General features: G+C 43.3%; 1 protein-coding gene across 1 annotated transcript; it reads left to right on the forward strand.

Moving 5' to 3' along the window:
• The first annotated feature begins 116 nt into the window (after nt 1–116).
• LOC145549934 (uncharacterized) lies at nt 117–15,553 on the forward strand. Its single transcript, XM_081602928.1, has 2 exons — nt 117–12,197; nt 12,447–15,553. Exon 2 carries the CDS (start codon nt 12,833–12,835, stop codon nt 13,826–13,828), a length of 996 nt encoding a protein of 331 aa, XP_081459054.1. The 5' UTR covers nt 117–12,197; nt 12,447–12,832; the 3' UTR covers nt 13,829–15,553.
• The last annotated feature ends 357 nt before the right edge of the window (nt 15,554–15,910 follow it).

Genomic DNA, 15,910 nt, shown 5'->3' on the forward strand with positions numbered 1-15,910 from the left:
GATAATTAGAAATATATCAATTTTTATTTAAATAATACACTAATCTATTATTAATAATTTTTTAATTATTTTACATAAGTTTGAAGTTAATGCTATTGGCCTATAACTTTCTGGTTTTGAATGATCTTTTCCTGGTTTAGCTATCAGTACAATAATAGATTCCTTCCATAACTCTGGTAATTTTCCCTCCTCCTAGATTTTATTAAATAATTGTAATATTATATCTTTTGACTTATCACTTAGTTGACTTATCATTCTATATCAAATTTTATATTTTCCTGCCGTTGTATTTTAGGTCTTTTTAAGCACACAATTCAATTCCACTTTGGTAAACTCAGCATTCAAAAAAATTATTTCTTCATCACTCAGTATTAAATTTTTAATACTGAGTGTATATTCTCTTCCTTTTTCCTCCCTCTTCACTAATATTATTTGTGCTATGTATCTTACTAAATAATCTTGCCAATACCTAATCTTTTTATCCTCATCTCAAATTATATTAACATTCTCTACTTTTAATATAGGATAATCAAACTCTTTTTAAATACATTGATTTTTTAAATTACTTTCCATTTCTTCTCAATTTTTGTATCTCTCCCTATTGTACTTCTTCTTCTTTAGGTTTTAACTGCAGCTTGCATCCATTATTGTTGCACTATTGCCATCTATTGGATCCTAATATCTATACCTCAAATTGTCATAAAGATCCCAGTATTTTTTTTTAAATTAAAAATCTTCTTTTTCCCCTCAATATTTAACTGATCAAGCACATTCTCAAATTTCAATTCCTATTAAAACCTAATTCCGTTTTTAATAATCTTCTTAGATTTGCATATTTTCTACAACTAATAAAAACATGTTCCATTGTTTCTACACCAACTACATAAACCAGTAAAATGTTTCCCCATCTTAAAAAGAGTTCCATTCAAAAAACGGTGTCTGGTTCATATTCTCTTTATAATTATCTCCTCCCTCCTGTTTATTCCTCTGATCCTTACTACATCAACTGCATTTTGTATTCTATATAAATATCTTCAATTTATTTCATTATCCCACCTAATTTTCCATATCTTCTTGCTTTCTCTCCAAACTATACTTTTGCCTTCAGATTTAGATAACTTTATTGGCATATCAATATCTTCTTTTTTAATTGCCACCTTAGCCAACCTATCTGCTCTTTCATTACCCAAAATACCTACATGAGCAGGAGTCCAGAATAATAATACATTTTTATTTTGTTCACATATCCTATGATGAACAGCCATAATCTCACATAATATATTTTGATGATTATTTGTACGTCCCTTTTCAATACTCAACAATTTGATGATAAAATTCTTGGCAAATATCTATTGTATTTATTTTCTTAATATTTGATAGTGATCTGTCTACATTAATATATTTCCATGTCCATGTATGTCTCAAAGGCCACAATACTGTGGGACTAAATTCTTTATAATATACATTAAATATTTTTGCTCTGTCATCCCCAACCCACCCAAAACTGATAATTTGTACCTTTCCTCTTTCCCAACATTTTTCTAATACTTTCTAAACTGGATGATCTTCATTGTGTCCTTTTAAATTTATCCAATAATTACCGGTAACCATTAGCTGCTGTCTTCTGATACATAATGGCATTTCACCTGATTCTACTTGTAAAGCACATACTGGCATTGATTTAACTGTCCCTAAACAAATTCTCAATGCTCTAGCTTAAATAACATCAAATTTTTTTAACGTTGTTTTAGCAGCTGAACCATACACCACACTCCCATAATCTATTCTTGATCCATCCATCCATCCATCCATCCATCCATCCATCCATCCATCCATCCATCCATTTTCGCGGGGGCAGCAGCGTCAGAAGGGAGGCCCAGACTTCCCTCTCCCCAGCCACTTCTTCCAGCTCCTTCAGGGGAACCCCAAGGCGTTCCCAGGCCAGCCGAGAGACATAGTCCCTCCAGCGTGTCCTGGGTCTTCCCTGAGGCCTCCTCAACTGGCTCCTCTCGACGTGGAGGAGCAGCGGCTATACTCTGGGTCCCTCCCGGATGACCGAGCTTCTCACCCTATCTCTAAGGGAGAGCCCAGCCACCCTGCGGAGGAAACCCATTTCGGCCGCTTGTTTCCGTGATCTCGTTCTTTTGGTCATGACCCAAAGCTCATGACCATAGATGAGGGTGGGAACCTAGATCGACCGGTAAATCAAGAGCTTCGCTTTTTGACTCAGCTCTCTTTTCTCCACGACGGACCGGTACTCCTCCCACGCCCAAGTTTTTGCCTCAGCGACCACCCGAGCCGCACGCCGCTTCGCCCACCGGTACCCATCAGCTGCTTCTGGAGTCCCACAGGACAAAAAGGCCGGATAGGACTCCTTCTTCAGCTTGACAGCATCCCTCACCGAAGGTGTCCACCAACAACCTTGCGGCTGTAGCTCCGATAAGACAATGGAGGTACGGAACATGGTCCACTCAGACTCAATGTCCCCCATGTCCCCCGGAACGTGTTCGAAGTTCTGCTGGAGATAGGAGTTAAAGGTCCGTCTCACAGGGGACTCCGCCAGACGTTCCCAGCAGACCCTCACTACACGTTTAGGCCTGCCAGGTCTGAACGGCTTCCTCCCCCACCACCGGAGCCAACTCACCATCAGGTAGTGGTCAGTGGACAGCTCCGCACCTCTCTTCACCCGAGGGTCCAAGACATACGGTCGCAGATCCGATGAGACGATGACAAAATCGGTCATCGAACTGCGGCCTAGGGCGTCCTGGTGCCAAGTGCACATATGGACACCCTTATGCTTGAACATGGTGTTCGTGATGGACAATCCATGACGGGCACAGAAGTCCAACACCAGAACACCGCTTGGGTTCAGATCGGGGGGGGCTGTTCCTCCCAACCACGCCCCTCCAGGTCTCACTGTCATTACCAACGTGAGCGTTGAAGTCCTCCAGTAGAACAAGGGAGTCCCCAGGAGGGGCACTCTCCAGTACCCCCTCTATGGACTCCAAGAAGGGTGGGTAATCTGAACTGCTGTTCGGCCCGTAAGCACAGACAACAGTCAGAACCCGTCCCCCCACCCGTAGGCGGAGGGAGGCTACCCTCTTGTTCACCAGGGTAAACCCCAACGCACAGGCGCCGAGATGGGGGGCAACAAGTATGCCCACTCCTGCCCGGCGCATCTCACCGTGGGCTACTCCAGAGTGGAAGTACGTCCAGCCCCTCTCAAGGAGACTGGTTCCAGAACCAGAGCCATGCATCGAGGTGAGGCCAACTATTTCTAGCCGGAACCTCTCAGCCTCGCATACTAGCTCTGGTCCTTTCCCCACCAGAGAGGTGACGTTCCACATCCCAAGAGCCAGCTTCTGCAGCCGAGGATCAGACCGCCAGGGTTCCCCTCCCTCGGCTACCGCCTATAACACAATGCACTCAACCCCTTTGTCCCCTCCCACAGGTGGTGAGCCCATTGGAAGGGGGACCCACGTCTCCTCTTCGGGCTGAGCCGGCCGGGCTCCGTGGGTAAAAGCCTGGCCACCAGGCGCTCGCCATCGTGCCCCACCTCCAGGCCTGGCTCCAGAGTGGGGCCCCGGTGACCCGCGTCCGGGCGAGGGAACACCAGATCCAAAGTTTGTCTCCATCATAAGGGGTCTTCGGGCTGCGCTTTGTCTGGTTCCTCACCTAGGACCTGTCTGCCTTGGGTGACCCTACCAGGGGCATAAAGCCCCAGACAGCATAGCTCCTAGGATCATTGGGACACTCAAACCCCTCCACCACGATAAGGTGGCAGCCCAAGGAGGAGGTTGATCAAATGAGTGACACATAAATATTCTTAAGTGATTCAAAGCTTGCACCCCATGTCAACCCTGCTAAACACCTCATAATGTTAAGAACCTTTTTACTTTTCTCCATAATATATTCTTTGTGATTTTTCCCAAGTTAGTTTCTTATCAAAAACTACTCCCAAAAAACAAAAACAGTCAACCCTTTCTAACTCTTTCCCATATAAACACAACTTTTTATCAACCCCAATTTTTTTATTTGTAAAAAACATTACTTTTGTCTTCTCAATTGAAAATTTAAAGCCCCACTCTACCCCATACTTAGCCACTTTATCTATGCCTTCCTGAAATTTTAAAAGAATATGTTCTACATTTCTCCCTCTTTTCCATAATGCTCCATCAAATTCTTTAAACATATCATTAATCATAACTGAGAATAATGTTGGACTTACCACACTTCCTTGAGGAGTTCCATGTTCTATTTTACATTATTGTGAAACATGAGATCTTATTTTACTTGAATATTTCCATTACATTAAAAAAATCCCATAATTCTTCTTATTCATCTTTTTCTTCTTCATGTGAGAGGAGGGTGAGAGGAGAATGGAAGAAGAGCAAGAGAGCGAGTGTTTGTATATTCTATATATTGGGTTTTTCTTACTCTTTTCTCTTGGTGTTTATGTTACTTGTTTAATTGTGATTTTGTGTTAGTTTTGTCACGTTTTAAGGTTGTTGTTTTTGTGTGGGTCGGGTGTGGCCGTCAGGCGTGCCTGGCTGGCCAGCGTCTGATGACGCCATGGTTGTTGGTAGTGGGGCTTTCTCCACAGAAGAACGGCGTCAAGGTGGGTGCTGGTTCTCTGTGCAGTGAGGAGAAAGTTTGTTTGGCTGTGGAAGAGATGATTGGACATGGGTCCATTAGATCGGCAGCTTGCATGAATGAAGCTGTCATCTTGTTTGCGGAGAAAGTGCAGCAGGCTCAACAGCTAGTGGAAGTGGGCGTTTCTGTTAACGGCTCGTTTTTACAGGTGTCGCCGCTGACTTTACCTGCAACTAAGTTTACGTTGTCCAACGTGCCTCTGTTCATAAGTGACGAGTTTTTGATTAAAGAATTGTCTAGGCATGGTAAGGTGGTATCTCCAATCAGAAAGGTTCTATAAGGGTGTAAGTCACCATTGCTAAAACATGTTGTCTCTCATAGGAGACAACTGTTTATATTAAACAACGTGACGAATAACTTGCGGCTTCATGTAAAAATAGATGATTTTGACTACATTTTATTTGCAACTTTTTTCAACATGAAGTCCTTTGGGTGTGGTCAGGAGGGGCACATTGTAAAAATGTGTCCCGACAAGGCCGGGTCGGCCCCATTGAGTTCAGCAAAGCAGCAGCCCGCTGCTGCTGAGCAGGTGGGGAGCCCACCTGGTGAGGCTGGGATGGTGGAGGACCCCGCAGTGGCAGCGGAGGAGCCCGCTGCAGAGGAGCTGGCGAAAGGTAATGTTGAGATGTCGTTAGTGGAAAGCGGGAAAGGTTAGAAAATTAGTATATGTGTGGGAAAGGATGGAAGCACGGTGTTGTGTGGTGATGGGATGAATGATGGTGGTGATGTGGTGAGGGTGAAAGTAAAGTAGGGGAGAGGGACCGTGTGCAGGGAGAGCAGGAGGGAGTGAGAGGTGATGAGGAGTATTTAGTGTGTGGAGATCAGGGAGAGAACGGAGAGGTGCAGGCGGATGGACAGAAGGAAGGAAAGAACAGTGCAGAGTTGGGTTTGGAGCTGGAGTGGAGGGAGAGATAGGTGAGGTGATGAAGTTGGAGGTTTCAGCCCCGATAAAGAGGCGAAGCAAACGGAGGAATGTGGTGACTGCTGTGCAAGCCAGCAAGCTGGCTGCAGAGAGGAAAGAGGTGTCGGACAGCAGTGACAATGAGAGCTGGTTCTCTGACACCAGTGAGGTTTCTGTATCTCAAACAAGCAGTAAAGAACCTATATACCCTGCAGAATCTTTTAGAACATTTTAAAAGAAACTAAATGATTGAAAGGAATAAAAATTTAAAGTCATTTTCCTAATTTAAAATTGTTTTATTTCTCAGCAAGGTATCATGTTAAAAACAAAGAAATATCAGCTTTTACAGATACAGAAGTTTTTAGACTAAAGAAAATAATGACCAAAGTTAGAAAACAGCCCTGAGTAAAATGATGCACAGTAGCACTTTAATATTTTTTTATAGTTTTTTGGTATTTTGTTTTTAGCTTCTTACCCAATATGAATTCTTTTAAAATAGCATCATTGAATCTTAACGGGGCAAGGGAGGCTGGAAAACGTGCTTTAATTTACCAAACCTTGAACCAAAAGAAAATTGATGTAATTTATTTACAAGAAACTCAGTGATCATTTAATAGAGACAGACTGGGGTAGAGAGTGGAGGGGGGAGGTCATTTTAAGCCAATGCCACCTCCCAGAGGGCAGGGCTCGGTTTCCTCTTGAGAGCGTTCACCCCAAACTCTACATAAGTTGAACATGTTACTCAGGGGAGGTGTCTTTTAGTTTAAGCAAAGTTTGATCAATTTAGTATAGTTTTTATAAATTTATTCTCATATCACCAATGCAGAGAAAAAGCGTCTTTTTGAGAAAATTGGGGAACGGTTGGGTCTGAGGACTATGTTTTTATAGGTGGGGATTTTAATTGTACTGAAAATGAGTTTTTAGACCGTAATCACTTAGAGCTGCATTTAGTGCCCCAACATGCTCTGCGGCAGCTGGTCTCATCTCATGGCCTGGTGGATGTATGGAGGAGGATGCATGCAGGCTCCAGGCAGGATACATGGTCCCACATGAAAGAAAATTGAATCTCTTTAGCTCATCTTGATCGTTTTTATTGTTTTAAACACCATTTTAACGTGTTTAAAACATGCCAGATTTTACCTGTGGCATTTACAGATCATTCATTGCTTTTAGGTAGAGTTTTTATTAGAAACATTTTACCTAGAAGTGCTTACTGGCACTAACTCTAGTGCTCTAACTTATGATCAGGGTTTTAAAGAGATTTTACGTTATTTTTGAACTGGTTTTAGACAAAGTCTGATTTTACTTGTCTTAAACAGTGGTGGGACTATGGGAAAGTACAGATAAAACTGCTGAGTCAGCAGCACACTCAGAATGTCACCCGTGACATTACCAGATCTATGAGAGATCTGGAGATAAACATTGTGGAATTAGAACAACTTAGTGAATCCACAGGACATCAAGAGCATATTGAAGCTCTCAAATCTAAAAGGCTAACTTTAGCAATCCTGCTGGAAAACAAAATCCAAGGCGTATTGGTCAGGTCTCGGATCCAAAACATCACAGAGATGGATGCTCCCTCTAGCTTTTTTTTTCAGCTTGGAGAGGAAGCACGGGCAGAGGAAGCTGATCCAGTCTTTGCTGTCGGACACAGGGCAGCAACTGAGTGAACCAGGTGAGATCAGGAGGAGGGCTGTGGAGTTTTACTGTTCTCTGTTCCACAGTGAGTATAAAGAGAACAAGGAACTGTTATGGGAGTTGTGCAACAAACTACCCCAGGTCTCCGAGGAGACCAACTCCGAGCTGGAGCACCCCCTGGGGCTTCAGGAACTCCATGCAGCCCTCCTCAGTATGCAGGGCCAGCAGTCCCTGGGCGTTGACGGGCTCACGGTTTAGTTCTACAAGGCCTATTGGGACATTCTGCCCACAGACCTGCTCGACGTCTACAATGAAAGTCTGCTCACTGGTTCACTCCCCTTGTCTTGCCGCAGGGCGGTCATCACCCTGCTGCCCAAAAATTGAAACCTGCAGGACATTAAGAACTGGCACCCTGTGTCCCTCCTCTGCACCGTTTACAAGATTCTCTCCAAGGCTCTGGCCACTAGGCTGGGAAGGGCTATGGAGCAGGTCATCCACTGGAATCAGACCTATTGTGTCCCCAGCAGGTTCATGGTAGATAACATCTACCTGATTCGGAATGTTTTGGAGGTCTCCGGTTCATTAGGTCTACAAACTGGCTCGATTTCACTAGATCAAGAAAAGGGTTAGGGTAACTGTAGCACTGTAGAGGATAGTCGGTGCCGATTCCTTTCTGTACATTTTCTTACTTGTTCATAACAATTCTCACTGACTGTTTCTGTGTGATATATTGACACAAAAACATCTACAACTTACTACAAGGAGGCCCAACCACACAGCTCCTTCGCTGTTTGCTTGTTGACAAAAGATGTTAATTCAATGTTGAATTATTATCACAAAGGTTGCATGTATGGTTGAGGTCGACAACTGAAGGTGGATCAACCATCAAACAACCATCCCACTCTAGCCAATTAACTAGCGTTGAAACTGTGTCATTGAATCAATGTTGTTTTGTGGTCAAATTTTAATAGTTGAAACACCAACATTGAATCCAGTGTTTTTTAGCACTGGTCTTCAGGGCACACTGCCTTGCAAGTATTAGGCATTTCCATAATTGACGTCTGATTAACAAGGTTTTGCTGACCTGAAAACATGCAGGTCAGTTTGACTTAAGAACCAGGGTTGGGAAAAACTGCTTATCAATTTCGATTAAAAGTATGCTGTTTGTCAAGCCCCTACCCCAGCCCTCCCCAACTACCATTTGTCCTGCCCCTCTAGTACCTCAACCCCCACCCTCCACCCCCCCACACACACACCCAACCTTCCCCTATTTACTCCCCCCCAACCCCATTCTCTCCTCTCCCTTTCACTCATCCTCCTTGAGCTCTGGGTCAGAGCATTTTATTATTGAGGGGGGAGTTAATTATGTTTTAAATTAGCACTATATTGAGAACAGTGGGCTGTGATTCTTTCGTTTCTGTAAACTTTCTTACTTGTCTGTAAATATTATTACTGGCTGTTTAAACATATTTTGTTGACACAAAATATCTACAACTTACTACAAGGACTGGAGTGGTCCACTCCCACTATTTACATGAGTGGGATCCCAGATAGCACACAATGTTAAATCAACGCCGAATTATAGTCAGAATGGTTGATTTTTGGTTGAAGTTGAAAACTTATGGTGGATCAACCATCAAACAACCATCCAACTCTAGCCAATTGAAATGCCAACATCGAATCCAGTGTTTTTCAGCACCTGTCCTCCAGGCACACTGCCCTGCAAGTTTCAGGCATTTCCCTAATTCAGCACACATGATTTTAATTGACGTCTGATTAACAGGGTTTTGCTGAACTGAAAACACGCAGGTCAGTTTGCACCCACCAAAGACACACACACCCTTTCCCCCCACTGACCACCCCTCACCTGGCCCCATCTACCCCTCAATCCTGCCCACCCCCCTTTCCACTCTCCTCCCCTCCTCCTTGGGCTCCAGGTGAAACAAATGTAATTTTAGGTGAGGCTTAATCACGTTTTAACTTAAGCACTATGTGTTGGCAACATTGAGTTGTGATTCTGTTTTGTACCCAGATTGCACATGATGGCAATTCAACATTGAATTAACATCTTTCGCCAACAAGCCAACAGCAAAGCAGCTGTGTGTTTGGGACATCCCACACATGTAAATAGCAGGGGAGGACCGCTCCACACCTTGTAGTACGTTGTAGATGTTTTTGTGTCAATATATCACACACAAACTGTCAGTAAGAATTTTTATGAACAAGTAAGAAAATGTACAGAAGTGACTCATCACCCGCTATCTTCTACAGCAGGGGTTCCCAAACTTTTTTCTGTGAGGGCCACATAACATTTCCCTTCTCTGGTGGGGGGCCGGAGTCAGTTTGTAACAGAAAAAGTGTGACGTTTGTAGGAGTGCCTAAATGTAAAAATATATTGTTTTCCAGAAAGCACAATCAAATAACCCTCTCTGGGTTCTTCACAGAAAAAATCCATATTTTCCGAACTATGAGCCGCACTGGAGTATAAGCCACAACCCCAAAGTATTTTTTTTTAACCAGTAAACATACACATATAAGCTGCAGATATCTCTGCCACTCCAGGTTTTCCACAGCGATGCAGCAGCAGCAGAGAGGTGCGGACACCCACCATTTGAGTCATAACAGGTCAATTGAATATCACATTTATTAGGGTTGTAAAAGAAAAAGTTGCCAAGATTAGATTTAACAGAACTGATTACGGTAGTTTCTGAACGGTAACTGTAGCAGTAAAAGTGCTGATCCTTCGTGTCTGCTACTAGTATGTGTTAAATCAGTGGTCCCAACCTGTTTATTACCGCAGACCGGTCAAGACTTGGAAATTTTGTTGCGGCCCGGGAGAGGGGGAGTGGGAGGGGGGATGAACAGTCAGATAAGACTTCTGCATGTTGGTGTTCCCACTAAATACTGAATATGCCCTATTTGGGTTGTCTTGGCCCTTTTATCGCAGCCTGTGGGATTTTTCCTGACTGGGAACGAGAATACGACCTATTGAATGTGACAGGCAGCCAATCAAAAAGCGCGGTGACGTAGGGGAATCCCAAACAGCTGACATATCTAAACCAGACTTAAGACTCACAAGCTCTACTCATCTCCTCTCGACCACTGCCCAAACGCTCTGACTCTTGTCGCCTTGGTAACGTTTATATATCCCTTCAAAATAACAGAAGCGCCACAAAAACGAACATTTTACTTTTGTGAAAATTTTAACGCACGATAATGACTAACGGGAGCCCTGAGCTTGTTTCTCTGCGACGAGACGGTCCCATCTTTGAGTGATGAGAGACAATGACACCCGAGGTGTTGCTTTTATCCACAGCCTGCTTGGTCTCTACGTGGTGAAGCAGTTTGAAGCTTCATTGCCTCATTAGCAGCCGGTCGCCGCATGTTACGCAGAGCGACTTGTAATGTGGGACTCACCTACCGGTCCGGGATAAATCCATTCTCCTGTCTTTTCTCTGGGCCTTTTCCCCTTTGCAAAGAAACTTTCCAAAGACATCTGCTCTGTTTCTTACTCATTTTGCTGCTTGTGGGCTCAATGTTGGCGCGCAAGTAACAGAGACTTCCAAGGATTCATTTCCTGCTAAAGAGCCCCCTGGTGGTTGAAGAAAAATCCACATATAAACGGCTTATAGTCTGGAAAATATGGTAAATGAAAAAAAAATCTGAATGCTCTCTGGTATTGTTCAGGGAGCCGGACCAAATGTGGAGGTGGGCCGGATTCGGCCCGCGGGCTGTATTTTGGGGACCCCTGCTCTACAGTGTTATTAAAAATATGATAACCCCCACTCACTAATAAAATGCTCTGACCCAGAGCTCTGATGAGGAGAAGAGGGGAAGGTGTGTGGCAAAACAGCATACATTGATTCAACATTGATCAGACTTTGGCATTTCATTCATTAGATTTCAACCACAAAACAACACAGATTCAATGACACTGTTTCAACGCTAGTTAATTGACTAGAGCTGGATGGTTGTTTGATGGTTAATCCACCTTCAGTTGTCAACTTCAACCAAAAAACAACCATTATGACTATAATTCAATGTTGATTTACCATTGTGTGCAATCTGGGCAGTTTGTTGCATCCCTCCTTACCTCCTCGTCTCCCCCTACTCTCTCCCAAACCTCCCACCACCCACCTGCTCCTCCCAACCTTCCCCTCTTTACCTCATCTCATCCCTTCTTCCCTCCCCCCCTCCTTGAGCTCTGGGTCAGAACATTTTATTACTAGGTGGGGGTTAATCATGTTTCAAATTAAGCACTACATGTTGAGAATAGTGGGCTGTGATTACTTTCTGTACATTTTCTTACTTGTCTGTAAATATTATTACTGACTGCATAATGTGTTGACACAAAAACATCTACAAGTTTCTACTAGGAGTTGTACAGTCTGGCTCCCTGTTTTTACACTAGTGGTTTGTGCCAACCAAACAGCCACTTTGCTGCTGGCTTGTTTGCAACCGGCTTCTGAATTGAATTCTCCTCTGAGCAGTTTTATGGTAAGTTTGTCAATATTACTTTGATCTTAAATGTGTTTATTGAAAAATAAGGGCATTGTCTTGTGCCCATAATAATCCTGGTTATTTTGGGGCAAAACAGATATTTTTAATAATCTGTTTTGCCCCATATTGAGATCATAAAGATATGACCTCAATATTTTTAATAATTTAGGTCATGTCTCCTTTTGTATTATTTTCATCCTACCCACCACTCCAGGCCTAAGTATGAAATCCTGTGAGATTTTGTGGGATTTGAGTTTTTAAAATAGGGCTATTATTTGGTCTGGGAGAGCATGTGGTGGACAAGGAAGTTTAAGGCTGGCTGCTCCAGGTGGGCTTTAAATTGTTGCGATAGTACATCACTTGTTTTTAATTTTTTATTATGATATTCTTAGGGACGTGCTTAGATGTGCCTCTGTTCCAGAACAGCTGAGTTAGATGACTGCATGACCGTCTGCTGCCATCAAGAACCTCAGAAGGATGTTAATCATCCACAGATTCAATCCAGGTGAGGCAGAAGGGAAACACTTAAAACATGTAAGGCAGGTGAAACACTGAACTAAACCTGCTAATGACTGATTCAGTCAATCCAACTTGGATTGGTAACTGGTTAAACTGAACTGGACTATTATTACTTGTGTGGAATCTTTATCAGCACATAGACACTTTTTGTTTTCTTGTTTAAACCAAGGATCCAAGATGGCGCCGGTGTGTGCGGCTGCTCATCTGTCGTTCTCACGTTTGCTTATGTTTATAGTGTTTCTGGCCTGTGTCATCTACGGAACTGAGTCTCTGCTGGTGTATGATCGCAACACACTACTAGACGTCCAACCTTTGGTCCAGGATATGGAGTTATTTGACGTTGCTGGCCAACAATCCTTGCCCGCTTCTGTCGGAGATTTCGAGCCACCTGTTCCGGGTTCCTGCGCTGCATTCACGGCAAAGACATCATTGTCGTCGCGGTAGACGAAGCGGCCAGCTGGTGAAGCTGAAGTTTTACATGACGCACTGTTCTGCTTTTATGGATCGTTTCTGGACTCTCAGGTGCCTCGGCGTTTCTTGGATCCCGTCGATGTCTGCTTGGTGCCAGTGGTCGGCGTTCAAGCAACTCTACACCGCCGTCCCTGCCCTTCCTGGATCAACATGCGCCGACGGTGTCTCCAAAACCTGAGACCGCTGTGCCGGTTTTCCCGACCTGTCGAAGCCCATGATCTAGTTCCTGTCAGGATTGGCCTGATAAACGCCAGGTCGCTTGCGAATATAACTTTTATTCTTCGGGACATTTTTAGTCACCAAAACCTGGATTTTCTGTGTGTGACTGAGACGTGGCTGAGTGTTGGTGAGTCCAGTGCTCTATCTGAGCTTTTACCAGTGGATTGTGCTTATTTTAATTCACCACAGGCTTCGGGGAGAGGGGGAGGTACAGCGACTGTTTACAAACAGGACTACCGATGTAAGCAGTGTTTTCTACAGACGTCTTTCCCCAGCTTTGAGTTTACGTCATTTGAGATAAGACACGTAAACCCAGTTTTCTGTGCTGTCGTTTACCGACCCCCCAAATATAATAAGGATTTTATAAGCGACTTCTCTGACTTCTTATCTGGGATTATAACTAACTATGAACATGTTCTTATTGTTGGAGACTTCAATATACACGTGTGCTGTCCTGATAAGCCTCTGGTAAAGGACTTTTTAAGCCTTCTGGACTCTTTTAACCTGGTACAGGCTGTATCTGGTCCTACACATGAGCACGGACACACACTGGACCTGGTTATTTCCTGTGGTCTGCCTGTGACTAACCTGGAAATCTGTGACTCTGTGTTCTCGGATCACCTGCTTGTTTTATTCAGTGTTACTTTGACACCTACTGCAGTTAAAACTCGCGCTGCTGATCGGCGCTGTCGGATTATTAACCCTTCCACTGCCACTCAATTCTCTACTGCTTTTCTTCAGCTCTGTGGATCATCTGACTTTCTCCACTCCGATACTGAAGAGCTCCGGTCCTGGTTCTGTTCTTCCTGTCAAACCATCCTGGGTTCGGTTGCTCCACTAAAAACCAGGCAACCAAGGATTAAACCTGAGCCTTGGTTTAATGACAGAACTCGTGCTGCAAGGAAGGAATGTCGCTGTGTTGAATGAAGGTGAAAAAAGGATAAACTGCAGGTTACTTTTCAGATTTTAAAAGACTGTTGGCGTCTCTACCAGAGCACGGTTAAAGAGTCTAAAAGGGAATATCTGGCAAATATAATTTCAAATATAACAGCCGTAACCCACGTGTTTTATTTAACACCATTGACTGTACTTAATATTCCACAGAATGCCTGTTTGGAAGCTTCTCCTGACATGTGTGCTAATTTTCTGCGTTTCTTTATTGAAAAGGTTGATAGTACCAGCAGGGGCGGAGCCAAAGAGGGGGCCGGGGGGGCCAGTGCCCGTGGAGCATTTATGCGCATTTATTGCCCAGCGCACTGCGCTTGTTTCCGTCTAACGAATCTGCACTTTAGTTTCTTTCCTCTTTCAACAGTCAGGTGCTATTCCTCTATTTAAACTACAATAAGTAGATCAACACAACTTGATCACACATTCTCTTTAGGTTTTCTCTGTGTGCTCCAAACTCATTAAATGTAAACTCATTAGAAGCCCGAACACCATCAGGCAAATAATTCTGGTCCGACCAGAACTACTTTTACCTGTCAAATGACCTGTCCAAACAGAGCTTCCTAACCAAGGTGTCCATAACTCTTCAATACGCTGTCAGCTCCCGGTCAGAAAGACGCATTTAGTTCAGTGTCCATGAGATGATATTCAGAAAGGATTTTTTATTTGATTGATTTTAGTTGCCTCTGTGATGAACTCTTTGCGTAAAGTCTATCATGTCTCCATGTGCGCCAGTCAAAGGTGTTAATTATAACATGTCAAATGACAGAGGGGCTTAAAAACTAACCAAATATTCAGTTTGGTTATTTTTTTAAATTATATATATGTGTGCACACACACATTTAAAATTTTGCCCCCCCAGAGGTAGTCCTGGCCCCCCCTTGGCCCCCCCAACTTTAAAAGTCTAGCTCCGCCACTGCCACTGAGGTGCCTTGATGCAGCACTCTGCGAACAGCCTATTGGTTCAGAAATGTCTTTCTGTGTCTTACCCTCTTGCTTGAGGGCGTCAATGATGGCCTTCTGGACAGCAGTCAGGTCAGCAGTTACTTTGTTGATTCAGATGATGAGGTTAACGGCTCGTTCAGAGAACCTTTTCATAATATGCACATTTTTTGAGACAGGGATTTTGGGTTTTCATGAGCTGTATGCCAAAATCATCAGTATTAAAACAATAAAAGACATGAAATACTTCAGTTGGTGTGCAATGAATCTAAAATATATGACAGTTTAATTTTTATCATTACATTATGGAAAATAATTAACTTTATCACAATATGCAAATTTTTTGAGAAGGACCTGTATACAAATATCAGTCAGCAACTTGACTTAGAAATGTGATTGGAATCTTTTGGGCAAAACAGAAACTGTAAGAACCACACAGAGATCATTTTTATGGATTAAGATTCAAACTGTGCAGAGTGAGACGATACAAATACCCGGACTCACCTCCCAACAGCTAAAGTAGCATAGCTGACATAAACATTAGCTTCCGCTAACAGAAACTGAGGAGGTCAGAGTATCAAAATACCAGACATATAAAACGTAACCTGAAATCATTTATAATTACTCCATGTCTCATTATAATCAGAGAGCAAAGCCTGCAGGGTTAGCTCCTACTTACTTCAGAGGACAGACCACCGGGACGCTCCGTCTTGCTTCTGGGTTTGCCTGGATATTTCTCCGGCCAGCGAACCATTTCCGCCACCCAGTGGTACTTTTTCAGACCGCTTGGTCTCCTGTACCGCTCAAAAATGCACAATATGTCTATAAATTATTTTAGGATATTAAAAGGAAGTGCTGAGATATTCCGTTTTCCACCGAACTAAAGTATTTGCCACTTCGGTACAAGCGCAGTGAAAAACGTTCAGAGGATAAAAACACTAGACTCAGAGCAAAACTCAGATGTCTCAGCTTTTACTAGCATGTAAACACATCATCTACACAAATCTGGTGTGAGGGTTGAGTATTGGACCGGGCCTAACTGTTTACGTACATTGCTGCTATTTTATTGACTCATCGTATTAACAACCTTATCCACGTGTGGTATAAAATAATTTTTTTGTT

This window comes from Poecilia reticulata, chromosome 22 (assembly GCF_904066995.2).
Source record: "Poecilia reticulata chromosome 22, P_reticulata-male-v2, whole genome shotgun sequence".
In the NCBI taxonomy this organism is placed as follows: Eukaryota; Metazoa; Chordata; class Actinopteri; order Cyprinodontiformes; family Poeciliidae; genus Poecilia; species Poecilia reticulata.

Bases quoted from the DNA above. Each gene is read 5' to 3' on its own strand.
- LOC145549934 (XM_081602928.1), top strand. From the start codon at position 12,833: ATGCGCCGACGGTGTCTCCAAAACCTGAGACCGCTGTGCCGGTTTTCC.